Genomic DNA, 13,406 nt, shown 5'->3' on the forward strand with positions numbered 1-13,406 from the left:
ACTTCCTGCCCTTTGGGCCGGGGGCTGGACTCGATGATCTTCCGAGGTCCCTTCCAGCCCTAATGTCTATGAAATCTATGAAGTACAAAAAAAATTTACAAACTGTGCGCCACATTCACTGGACTTAGAAGAAATAATGGGCTTAGGTTGCAACAAGGGAGATTTAGGTCAGATAAAAGGAAAACTAGTTGTAAAGATAGTTAAACACAGGACTGGATTATCTAGGAAGGCTGTGGACCCTTCATCATGTGGCATTTATAAAAGCAGGTTAGATGAATATCTAGGAACAGTTTAGGTATATCTGATATGACCTTGGAGGAAAAAGATAAATCAGATGTTCTCCCAAGGTTCCCTTCCATCCCTATCTTTTTTATTCCATGAGTTTGTTTTGTTTGGTTGGTTGTTTGTTTTAAATACACTACAACTACTTTGGTAAATCCATCTAGGTGCAGTTTAGGGATCCAGTTTGTTATTTGGGATGTGATTCTGACAGCAAACTCATCTAGAACACTATGTTCTTTTGCTCTCTTTTGCTTCTGTTTTAAGCCCAAACTGAATGGAAGCAACAAGAGAACTATTTGCTTTTGGCACAGGACTAAACATGGAGAATCATTAAACCTTCATTATATTTATCAATTTAATATAGCCAGAGCAAAAACCGCCCACCTATGCAAGTAGGCTAGTATCTAAGCAAAGAATAGGCTTTGATCTCTTGACAAGGCTAACCACACAGGTCACCTGGCAAGGAGGACTGGGGATTATTAAGGGAAGGGTTTCTCACTAGTCTTTTGAAAGAAAGATAACAACAGACTTCTTGTTCCAGAGGAAGAAAGCCATGTGCAGGCAGGATGAGAAAAGACTTTTTGATCCTTAAAAGTTTGATCCTTAAAACAATGAAACACTCAAGAACAATAAATAAACGAAGGCAGAGAAATGCAGACAGATGTACCATTGTTTCATGAAAATCTATACAGAAGTGTGAGGTGTAGATTCAAACCCCCTCCAGCTGAGTCTAGAACCCAGGCCTCCCACTTGATAGCTGGCAAGTACCATAAACATTAGCTTAATGGGCCAAATGAGGGCAGAGCCTTTTCCTGCCACTGGGCTTTAGTTTACACTTAAATCAGTGCTCTTCTAAGATGTACTGGTTGAGGTAGACCTCTGAACTACCTAGAATCTAGTTCTCACAGATATCTCCCCTCTGAGGTGGATAGATCCTGATAAAACAGACAAAAAAGCTGCCCAGCATGAGAAAGGGAGAGCTATAAGCCTCCAACATCTTGCAATAGGACTAGCCTCCAGAGGGGAGTATTTTTGGGGCAAGCAGCTGCAAAGTCTTTTAGATGTCCAGTAGGCAGATTAGATTTGAGCCATCAATCTTACACATTCTTTTAAATGAACATTTTTAAAATTCTGTCACTGCTTCTGAGAATAGGTTGCCATGTTAATAAATAGCCATATCCACAAGCCATGTTCTCCACCACATATGAATAATCAAATATTTCAGATAAACCAAAAAAATATCCTTCTTCAAGTTTCCTTACAGCTTTCTGCTTTACCTGGCATGCATCAATGCCACCATTGAGGTTTCCTGCACACAGCATGCGAGAAGTAATCAGATCATCATAAAGCTTGCTGCAGACACTTTGGTTAATTATTTTCACTCTAGCTTCTTGCAGTGTTTTGGCAAGCTGACCTAGGAAAATAAGTACATGATTTGTAATGTTTCCTAAGACATTAATGAGTTAAGCAATGAGAGATCTGAACATACACTTCACCAGTTTTAAAAGAGAATTGCTATGTAATTCTGGCCCTCTCAGACTGTTTCTACCCACAGCATTTGCATGTCCATTTGTAATACCATTTCAGTATGATCCTTCAAGAGAAAAGAAAGTTGCAAACATGTTACTATTGATTTCTTGTATTTCCTTAATGCAGTAGTCCTTGATCTTTTTAGACTCAAGGCACCCTTCCAGAATTTTTTTTGAATTAGTGGCATATTTCAAAAACTTAAAAAAAAAAAAAAAGTAAAGGCAACAGAGCAATTCTTCTATTGCAAAAAAAAAATGAATATGAGTTGCCAATGCAATGAAGCAATAGGCAGAGCCAACTGCACCCTGTCATGCATCAACACGGGCATCACTAACAGGTCCAGAGAGGACTTGCTCCCCCTCTATGCGGCGCTGGTCAGGCCGCAGCTGGAGTACTGTGTCCAGTTCTGGGTGCCGCACTTCAAGAAGGACATGGAGAACCTGGAGAGGGTCTAGAGGAGGGCCACTCGTATGGTTGAGGGCCTCCGTGGCCAGCCATATGAGGAGTGGCTGAGGGACCTGAATCTCTTCAGTCTCCGCAAGAAGAGACTGAGGGGGGATCTTGTGGCTGACTACAACCTTATCAGGGGCCACCAGCAGGGACTTGGGGAAAGTCTGTTCACCAGGGCCCCCCTTGGGGTCACCACGAACAATGGCCACAAGCTGAGGGAGGATAGGTTTAGGTTAGATATTAGGAAGAACTACTTCACGGTAAGGGTGGCTAGAGCCTGGACTAGGCTCGCCAGAGAGGTGGTGCTCTCACCTTCCCTGGAAATCTTCAAGAGGAGACTGGATAGGCACCTGGCTGGGGTCTTCTGACCCCTCCCACCCACAGTGCTCATTCCTGCCCATGGCAGGGGGTCGGACTAGATGATCTGTCTAGGTCCCTTCTATAGAAAGAGCCAGATTTGGTGCCATTAAATGTTTACCATTAGTGTAACATACTGTCACCTTTAAACTTGGTCTTTAGACATTTTTCTAGAATTTTTTTTGTAGCATTATGGGAGAGCATGTGACCTATTTAATTCTATTTAAAGAGACATTTTAATTTAATCAGTTATTGTTTTAATTAACAGTTTAGGAAATTACATCTTTAAATATCCATTTGCAATTTATTGTTGAGTACTTAAGATCCAGAAGTTTGGGGTTAACTGCTAGATAAAGCTCATCTCAAGAAAGCCAAAATGAGTACAGTAAACAACATCTGATCAAATGTGAGACCTGTGGCCACAGTACATTTCAAATGACTATTTAAGAGACTGGGACCCACAAGCTCTTGAGTTCTGATTCAGATACATACTACTTCTCAGTCTGAGCTAAATCAAAACTTGAACAATTTACTGCTAATCCAGGACAATTCCCCTTTGAATAGCCTATGAATTTTCAGTTTCTAACACTTACAGAAATTAAGAACACTACTTATTAAGAACACTAACACTACTACATGTAAGCATTCAGAATCTCTGCCGAACACCTTCTGTGGTTTGGTGCAGGCATTATTTGAAGTTGTTGTGGCTAAAAAGAAATACATTAGATTTTAACGGATCTGTTAGGTAAACCATAATTATTTTTCTTTGGCCCATGAACATGCAACTCCTTTACAGCCAAAATCTAAGTTAAACTTGCAAGAAACATATCCAGGAAATGAACATACTATTTTCTTTTATGGCTCCCCAGCCAGTTACATAGCAGACAGTTCCATAAAAAAATATTCTAGGGCTGCTGGGTAAACAAATGGGCTGTACCAGCTCACTGAAGAATACTGGCGTTTCCATTTCCAACAGGGCAACATCATAGTCTGAGATATACTGGTCGTACCGTGGATGGACAACAATCCTTTTGATTGATCTCATAGCTACATGATTGCTGTTTTTGCTCATAATCCTTATGCCCATGTATGCTTTCCAGCCAGAAGGTAAAGAGTATCTGCAAGGTCAATAAAACAACCATGAGGTAAGTAATACAGGACTAGTTTGTTTGGGTAAGAGTTAAGTCGGCTTCAGTTTGAATTGGTCAACCTCAAAAATGATGAAGCAAGAGAGCAAACAAACATCTTACAAAGCATTCTAGTAAGATAACTGTTTCAAGTTTTATTTTCATGGGAGTTTTAGGTTTTGTTTTTGCACGCTGTTTGCATAACCATGCATTCCGGGAAAGCATTTATTTGCATTGAGAGATTTCCATCCCACAAACTCTTTATCTAGGAGTTGTCTAGACAAGTCACACGAGCCAATTAGCACTTGCTCTTCCAGTATAACTCTAATCTGTGGATGTAGCCCTAAAGGAGGAAATTGTCCCCAATATCTGGGAAAAAAAAGACTAGAGAGCAGATAGGTTAAGGTTTTTTCCCTTGATACCACATAGAGCTAAGCTGGGGAGCCAAAGTCAGATAGTGCCAGCAGTGACTGCTACACATCACACCACAGAGTGCTCATCTGCCTCAGTTTTGTTCGTGGAAATTTCTGCTTCCTCTGCATAAGCAAAGGCAAGCCCATTCTCATTTCTGAGACAACAGGCAAACCTACAGGAAAAAAGACTTCTCTAGCGCCCAGCAATGGCTGCCCCACCTGCCCCAGCTCCCAGCACTTGTTAAAAAAAAACCCTGACTGAGCAGGTGCTGCCGGGTGGGGGCCGATCCCCACTGCCCCCACTGCATGGGGGTCTCTTCATGAGCCCCGTAACCCCTCCTTTACTCCCCCAGTCCCCTCCATGGGTGCCCCACCTCGGGCCAGCTCTGGCCTGTTAAGAAAAACTAACCAACCAACTAACCAAAAAACCCCAGACTCATCACTCCTGCCAGCGGGGGTGATCCCCGCTGCTCCCACCATGTGGGGGGCTCTGCATGAGCCCTCAAAGCCCCAAGGCCACACCAGTAGCAGAGAGTCCTGGGTCTTTCTTCAGGTTTGTTTTTTTTTCTTAAAGGGCCAGGGCACGCATGAGGGGAGCTGGGGCAGCCATGAGGGGGCTGGGGGAGCAGGCGGGTGTTAGGGGGGGCTGGCAGGGGTCCCCCCCATGTCCCCCACCTCCCCTTCTCCAGGCCCCACCTCCCCTTCCCCTACTACTTACCAGCTTAGAGGGACTGTCCGAATCAAAGCTCTCCAAATCTTTTCCAAAGATTCAGATGGCTTTGAATCGATTTGGACCTTTAAATTGGTCCCCTGATTCAATTTGGATTCAGAGATTTGGCCACTCAGTCAAGCTGAATCTCCTCCAAACTGAATCACCACCCAAAGCTTTGCACAGTCCTACCAAATATTTCATTACAAAATGTTTTGGCAGCTACACTCTTCATTAGACTCATAGTTATTGAAGGAACCAGAACTTCCAATTCCCAGTCTTTGGGAATATCACCCATCCTGCCTATTTAAACCACAGGGCAACAATCTTTCTATCACCCTTCTATCAACTTTTCAGTCAGCGTATGCACTACCATGCTGATAAGTAGGTAGGGTGAGAGCATAATGGAGAATAAGTGGATGGTGTCGCTACAGTTCATTAAGTCCTTAAGCAAGTCAGAACATCTATGGTGTTATCAAAGTTATATGTGAATGTATTAACATGTTCATCTCCAGCAATTACTCAGGATGGCTGCCAGGATAAGAAGCATGGCAGCCATCTTACAGTATCTCCATCCTTCCCCTCCATTCCAGCAGAGAAAAATCAGCTTCCCTATTTAAGATATACACTCCAACTCTGATTTTGAGGGGAAAGGTACATGTGATATTTGAGTAAATACGTCCAGCTCTCCCACTGAGTGCTATTCTAATCTCCTGGAAGTTTATTTGGATATAGTTATATTAAGAAGTTGCATTCATAAGCAGATTCATGTGGCTCAAACACAGGATTTGCTGGCCACAATGGTGAAAGAATTAGTATGAGCACTTCATACAGTTTTCAAAAGTCTGAAGTATCTAAAATCTATTCAACATACCAATTATGGTCAGCGCAGTGCATTAAAAGACTGCATCGCTATTGGCATTGCATTTACTATAGATAACCTATGCCTAGAAAATGGTGTTTAGAGGTTTATTTTGAGGAATTAATTTTAAGGTAAATATATATGTATTAGAATAATGGCCCAGGGTGGCAGTAAATATTAACTGATTTCTAATGCCATGGCGTCACAGTCCTCACAGCTTTTAAGGAAAACTGGCTGTCTAACACAACAAGACTAATGTACATACACATAGCCTAGGAAATTGTGGGCATATACCTCAGGTTATGGAACAGCATGGTAAGTGGCACCAGCTCGCAAGGCCCAAGAGTTGGGGGCCTGAGAGCTCCAGTTTGTGGGGAGCAGACCAAATTAGGAAAAGACCTGAAAAGCCCAAATTAGGATGCGTGCATGTGATGGGCTTGTGAAACAAAGGAATATGCTGATAGGACAGTATGACGACCACAGAAAGACCAATCAGTGATAACCATGGATTAGGAGTCATCAGGAGGTAAAATGTATATAAAAGGAGAGCAGAGACTTTAGAGTAACAAAGGGTCCCCGTCCCAAAGAGGGGAACCCAAGGCACCATAGACAGAGGGATACCACCAGCCTGTATCATCCATCCCACTGTATGGGGGGTGGTGAGCCTCAGCCTCCAACCTCCAGGCTGCTGATATCTGACATTCAGGGGGGAACCTCAGAGTTAATCGTACGTCCTGGCCAGATGCATCTTGGCTCTGAAAACAGCCCTAGGATTGGTACCTATAGAATTGCTTGCAGTATTCCTTTCTCTTATCACTGTGCATCAGTAAATTTGCTTATTATTGAATGGAAAGGTCGTGGTCAGTCTGAGGATTTTGAGTCCCTGCAGAACAAGGCATCTGAGTCCTAAATCCAGTGCCAACAATAACTTTTCTACTTTTTCTAACATATATGTATAGTTCACACCCCTGAATTAAAAGTGGTTTCTACTGACCTTATGGAATCAGAATCCAGGAAACAGTGTGCAGCAGATATCAGCCATCTGTTTGAAATAACAGATGCACCACAAATATGGCCATAAGTTCCCATCTGTAAGCTTGCTTGCCATGGCCACTTTCCAGACCTTGCATCCTCACCGCCCACAATTCTATTTTTTTTAACCTGACTCCTTCCACAGGCTAATAAAAAAAAAAAAGGTGGATTAAGAAATGCTCAACACATTGTTATTTTGTTTGTTTGTTTGTTTTTAATATTTAGCTCTTACACTTATAATTTTTCATATGATGTACAGAAGTGCTTCCAAAAAGTAATCAGGAATACAGGTTGTAGCCATGTTGGTCTATAGGCAAAAGCAATCAGAACTCATGGTAGATGTAGCATCTCTTATTAGACTAACTAGATAGTTGCAAAAATAAATAAATAAAGAAAGAAAGAAAGAAAGAAAATGTTTTGCAGCTATCTAATAAAACAAAAGGTCCCTAGGCTGTACTCAACCAAAGTAATGGTATTTACTCCCATTTTTCCACAGAGGTTACTGAGGAAGCAACTGACACAAGGTCATACTGTAAGCAGAGTTGAAAACAGAATCATAGTCTTTGGATCCTAAGCCCAGTGTTCTAGCCACTGGATCAACTATTAAAGCAGCTAAGAATTCAAGGGAGACACAGAATTATAGGGCAGCTATACATGAGCAGTGAAGCTATTCTGTCTCACTGTAATTACAGCACATTGGAGCAGGCTTCATTAATCAAGTCTGCTGGAGCATGGTAATTACTGCATGTGACAAGGGAAAGTCACAAAGCTGCCCACAATGGTGACATGCCCCATCTCACCTATCACAACTTGATGTATAAAAGAAAGATGTAATAATGTGCGAGGTTGCCCATTTTATGCCCCAATACCTAGGGCATTATACACAGCTCTGACCTTCCCTATATCATGTCCCATACCTTGCAGATGGCATCCAAAATCATCCAACTTCTCCCGGCTACATTGCTGAACTGCACCACTTACCCTCTGGCCCAAATTCAGCCTCAGGCATCCGTAGACTTCCCTTGGTCATTACACCCCCTCTCTGGGACCTCCACTCATGCCCCTTCACTGGGCCCTAAACCCACACTCCCTCACTGAGGCTCACTCATCAAACTACTGAGGCCATCCTATGCACAGGGCCTGAAGGACTGGGATCACTCCTCTGCCCCCTCACTGGGGCCTCAGGGCCTATGCCCCTCATGTACCAGGCCTGATGATAATGCCTGGACCCATGCCTGTCCATACTCTAGGGTTACCGGTTACAGGTTGTGGGGGCTGTGACTATAAGGTGCCCCATAATTGCCTTTCACTATGGAGGCAACTAGTGTGGCATTTCCTGAGGACCACCTTGCCACAGGCACCCCACCACACCATCCTACCCTAACAGAATGTAATTTTAGGTCATGCCCCAGGACCAGGAGTCGCCACCATCCCCATAGCTCCTGTTCTGTACCTCCAAGATATTATGTGAGCAGCAGCTCCAGCCAGGCAATATTCCCCCTCCAGCTGCTTGCAACAAACTGCTGGCCTAATGCAAAACATTTTCTTTATTTTTTTTTTTTTATTTCTTTATTTTTTGCAACTATCTAGGAGTTGGACTTGATGATCTACTGAGGTCCCTTCTGACCCTAACATCTATAAATCTATGAGAAGTGTTTGCTTGACTATCTCTTAAAAACTTCAAAGAATGGATATTCCAGAACCTCTCTAGGTAGTCTTCTTCAATCCTTAACCACCCTCATAGTAAGAAAGTTCTTCCTAATATTCTGTCCCTGCAGCCACAAAAAAAAATCAATTGCTGACTCTAGAGTATTTGAAGACTGTTATCAGAGCCTCAGTCTTTTCTTCTTTAAACTAAGTTACCCAGAAAGGTGGTGGAAGTTCCATCCTTGGAGGTTTTCCAAGACCTGGCTAGACAAAGCTCTGGCTGGGATGATCTAATTGAGGATGGTCCTGCTTTGAGCAGGGGGTTGGTCTAGATGACCTCCTGAGGTCCCTTCCAACCCTAAATTTCTATGATTCTATAATAGGGATCAGGATCTTGGGGCCACAGCAGCATGGGACTAGGACTCAGGGTAGAGCCGTGATCTGCTCCCTGCATTCCCCTGCCCATAGCAGAAGGTGCAGGGCAGACAGGCCATGGTACATGAGCAGCAGCAGTCATGGAGACTGCCAGCAGGGAGTAGTGGCAGGTCCAGTGGCAATGGCAGAGACTGGCAGTAGCGGCAGGAAGGAAATGCCACTGCCAGGGCTGCCAAGAAGCAAGTCCAACTACTCCACCACGTCAGCCCCACTGCCGTGGGGTGGTGGGACTAGCCCAGGCTGCTCCCCACACCTGGGATGGGCAGAGCCAAGGGACCTGCTGAGGGCTGGATAAAAACCCTTGGTGGGCTGGATCCAGCCTCTGGGCCATATTTTGCCCACCCCTGTTATATGTCACAGTTCCTCAATCTCAAATCAGTTTTGCTACTCTCTGATGAACTCTTTTCATTTTATTCACATATTTCTTGAAGTGCAGTTTCCAAAAGTAGAGCAAAAAGCTGAATAGAGCAAAAGAATGACTTCCCTTAATTTGTAAGTGACACTCCTATAAATACAGCTCTGTATGCTACTGGCTTTTTTGTTCTTATTTTGAAACAGGAACACACACATTGTCTCATAATAAGTTCGTGATCTACTCTAAACCGTAGGTCCTTTATGCAATACTGCTGCCTAGCTGGTCTTTTCCCTAGGCTGTATTTGGACTGGAACAAGAGCATGCACAAGTACAGAACCATACACTTGCCCTTAATGAAACTAGTAGGATTAATTTCAGACCATTTCTCCAGTTTATCAAAGTAATTCTGAATCCTAATTCTAGCTTCCAGAGTGTCTGAAACTTTGTTATGTGTGCCCTCAAATCTCATTCTCCAAACCATTAATGGAGAAATTAAAACAGCACCAGACCAAGCACAGGTCCCTGGGCAACTCCACTTCACACTCCTCCCTTCTTCCCCCGCTCCTCCCCACCCCCCCACCAAGTTAGACACTGAGATCTAGGTAGATATTGGATGACTACCTCTTTGAGCATGAAATTCCAACCAGCTACCAATGCACTTACAGTCTACATAAAAGTACTGCTATTTCCTAAATTTAGCCATGATTTCACACAAAACCTTGCAGCTCTACACCTACTAAAGCTTTGATGACAAGTTTCAGTATCAAACTTCCATTCTTCTACTTACATATACACCCTTTACTTTTTAATTGTGGTCTGTACAATGAACCTAGATTGGCTAGTTTAGCTTATTCCCAATAATTATCACTTTTAGATGACACAAGGTAATGATAATTGGTCTAAACAAATCACAAGGAAAAACCAAGAGAAAACTAGGAAATTGCCCATCAAGCATGATGGGGCGGGGGGGGCAGGGACTGCATTGTCGTCCCCCGCTGCCGCTCGGGTCAGGTTCCAGCTTTCCTCCCATCCCTGCCCACTGCTTTGGCCTGAGCTCATTCCCTTCCTCCCCCCTGTCATTTCAGGTCTGGTTCCCCCCTGCTCCCCTGCTGCTTCAAGTGCAGGCCCATGCAGCCCCTATCCCCATGCCTTCCAGGACTAGGGAGGGGAGTGCATGCAGTGGCAGCGGCTGGCCGGCAGCAGCGATGGGCAGCTGTGATGTGGTGGTGGTGGCAGCCAGCTGCCACATGCTACCACCAGTAACCCCCCCTCTCCTTCCTGCTCCCACCTGACTCTCCCTTTCTTCCTACCCTCTTCCCCAGTGCCTCCCCCTCCCTGCTGGCTGTTGTTATGGGGAGGGCAATGGGGTCCCGCTCTGGCCCCTGGCTCCAAGGAGCAGGGATGGGGGGGCAGTAGCACTGGCCTCACCCCCCAGCTCTGGTCCCTCAGTCCCCACCATCATAGCAGTGCTCTGCTGTGCATCTCTGTCTGTGGGAGCACTGATTGGCTCCCAGGACAACCAATTAGAGTACAAATAAAGCATTACAGACAGACAGACTAAGGCTTTTATAATACTGGAATATTTTCATACAAACAATAGCAGGAAATTATTTTTGTTCATATCTAACTGTATAAATCCTCTGTTCTACTAATTTTTAACCAAATCTACTACTAGTTATTTCAGTTTAGTGTAATAATTCAGCCCTAAATTAAACCCTAGTTTAAAATGTTTTCCATTGGACCTTAAATGTTACATACCACAATTAACTTCATCAGATCCATCAGCACAGTCTCTTATTCCATCACATTCAGGGTTTGGTTTCATTAAACACTTGCCATTTGAGCATTTATATGCATATGGAGAGCAATTTTCAGAGGCTGAGAAAAAAAAAAAAATACATGACTTATGAAACATCTTGGAAGGTACTTTTTCGTAGGTTACTTAGCAGAATTCTCTCTCATTAATGACTTGTGTAAGAAAGTGAAAGGTTACAGGCTATCCCCACCTGACACAGTTTTAAATTAATACCAGGTTGTGGGACAAAGGGACATTATGTTAAACACATCAATCCTGTTTGCAGATGGTGGTATGCGCTACCCATGCCCACCTACTGGGCAACTAGGTTATGGACAGAATGCAACATATTAATAGATGTGATCAGTCTTCTGGCTGCATCGCTACAAATAATGAGGTTGTTGGTATTAATTGTAGATATACTAAACATTGATTATGATAAATCCTACGTGTTTAGGAATTCTACCTATCCCTACCCTCAAACAGTGGCATTTTATACCATCTCATTCATATTTTTGTTGTTTAATCACTGATAAACTTGTTAATTTAACATTTCTACATGGAGTCAAATTCCTAGATTTACCGTGTGTATCTATGAGCAGTATGTGATAATATGTGATACTATGGCGAATGATGAAGAAAAAGGAGAATGTGAGGAAGGCAAGAAAGGGAGATGAAGCAGATGTTTTGGAAATAGCTGCTGCTGATTGCCATGTATTAAAAAAAATTGAGACATGATAGATCATCTGCCTTCAGACTATATAGTTCATTCTGCTTGAAAAATCACAGATATTAGATATGAATTTTAATCTTTTTCATTTTAGCCGTAATGTAGATCTCTGTATTCTTCTTTGGTGCTTTCTCTACTGCAGTTTTAAAATATTTGAAACAATTATATTTCAACTATTACCTAGCAATAGTATTGGATATACAATAGATCATAACAGGGTACCATGGTGGATTTGTTCAGAAAGATTTAATGTCATACCTTTCACAGCAATAAAACAGTGAGCTGTGTGGTAACACACAACTTTTCATTTAGATGCACAATGAAATCCAATTTGAGAAATCACTTGATAATACTCCAATTCCTACAATCTAAAAATGTATTACCTGTTTTGTATATTAAGACTTTCTTCACAGTAATGGAGGAGACTACAGACATGCTAGAATAGATGTCACTTGGACAAATTAAATAACCCATATAGCATATATCCTGAAAATCATAACGTGAGATGTTGAAAACTTAGACTAAAATTTACTTGAGGATTAACGTTTTTAGATAATAGAGTACAAGTTAGATGGTTTTTAATGCTTCTGAATGAAAGGTATTAATATGCCACTACTGCTATCTTCAGAGTTGAGTTTTTTACTTTTTGTTTGGAGAAAATACTTCCCTTAAGATTTGGGTCCCCAGTCCTTATTGCAAAATGTGTTGTTCCATTAGAAAGCCGGTGATTCATTTCGTGTGTCCCTGTTGGCAAACTTGTACTTTGGGCAGATGATTCTGTTCTAGCTTGTCTGATATTTGCATTTAAACCATAGTCTTCTTGCTAAGTCAGCTGTTAAGACTCCAAGAGTCTCCTCAACTCAACAGTTCAGTGGGTGGAAAACAAGCTGTATGGTAGGACCCAGAGAGCTCTCATGAACAGATCTGTCGTCCTGGTAAGAAGTTTCCAGTGGTGTCCCTTAGGGGTTTGTGCTTGGACCAGTGCTTTTCAACATCAACAAGGACACTGGAAAAATTTGAAAGGGTCCAAAGAAGAGCCACCCAGATGATCAGGACTTGCAAGAAAAGCTATACAAGGAGAGGCTGAGTGGCTTGAGCCTCTTCAGCCTACCGAAGAGAAGACTGAGAGGGGACTTGGTAGCAGCTTACTGCTACATCAAGAACTCAGTGAACACCTGTTCACCAGGGCACCCATGGAGAAGACCAAGAACAATGGATACAAATTCCTGGAAGGCCATTTCTGGTTTAATTCCAGGAAAAACTCCTTCACAGTCAGGGTGTCTGACTGTGGAATAAACCCCCTTCAGTAGTGGTGCAATCGCCTACCTTGGAAATCTTCAAAAGGAGACTGGACAGTCACCTTGCTGTGGTCACTTGACCCCAGTTGTCTTTTCCTGCCTAGTGCAGGGGGACTGGACCTGATAATCTACAAGGTCCCTTCCAGCCCCTAGCAATCTATGAATCTATGAATATTTCTGAAAACTGATTTATATATAAAGCCCTCATTGTGACAACAGTAGCCTCTCAGAAGTTACTGCTTGGTAATGGATTTTGAAGTAACAAAAGCTACCATTTTTGCTGCAACATACAGCAAAAACAGTGTTTATTAATGAAATTTCTTATTCTAATCCCATGGTTATTCACAATATGCAGAAAAATATGATTCCACAGGCCACATAGGA

At 42.8% G+C, this 13,406-nt stretch overlaps 1 protein-coding gene across 1 annotated transcript in view; it reads right to left on the reverse strand.

Annotated features, from left to right (window-relative positions):
• Positions 1-13,406, reverse strand: part of LOC109305598 (suppressor of tumorigenicity 14 protein-like) — a 33,302-nt gene that overhangs the window by 3,836 nt on the left and 16,060 nt on the right. The window contains exons 14-17 of the mRNA XM_019528589.1: positions 10,958-11,077; positions 6,725-6,908; positions 3,466-3,737; positions 1,560-1,696 (exon numbers count right to left, since the gene is read on the reverse strand). Of these exons, the coding sequence (XP_019384134.1) occupies positions 1,560-1,696; positions 3,466-3,737; positions 6,725-6,908; positions 10,958-11,077 (713 nt within the window). The remainder of the gene's footprint in view (positions 1-1,559; positions 1,697-3,465; positions 3,738-6,724; positions 6,909-10,957; positions 11,078-13,406) is intronic.

This window comes from Crocodylus porosus, unplaced genomic scaffold (genome assembly GCF_001723895.1).
Source record: "Crocodylus porosus isolate Cpor-Errol unplaced genomic scaffold, CroPor_comp1, whole genome shotgun sequence".
NCBI lineage: Eukaryota > Metazoa > Chordata > Crocodylia > Crocodylidae > Crocodylus > Crocodylus porosus.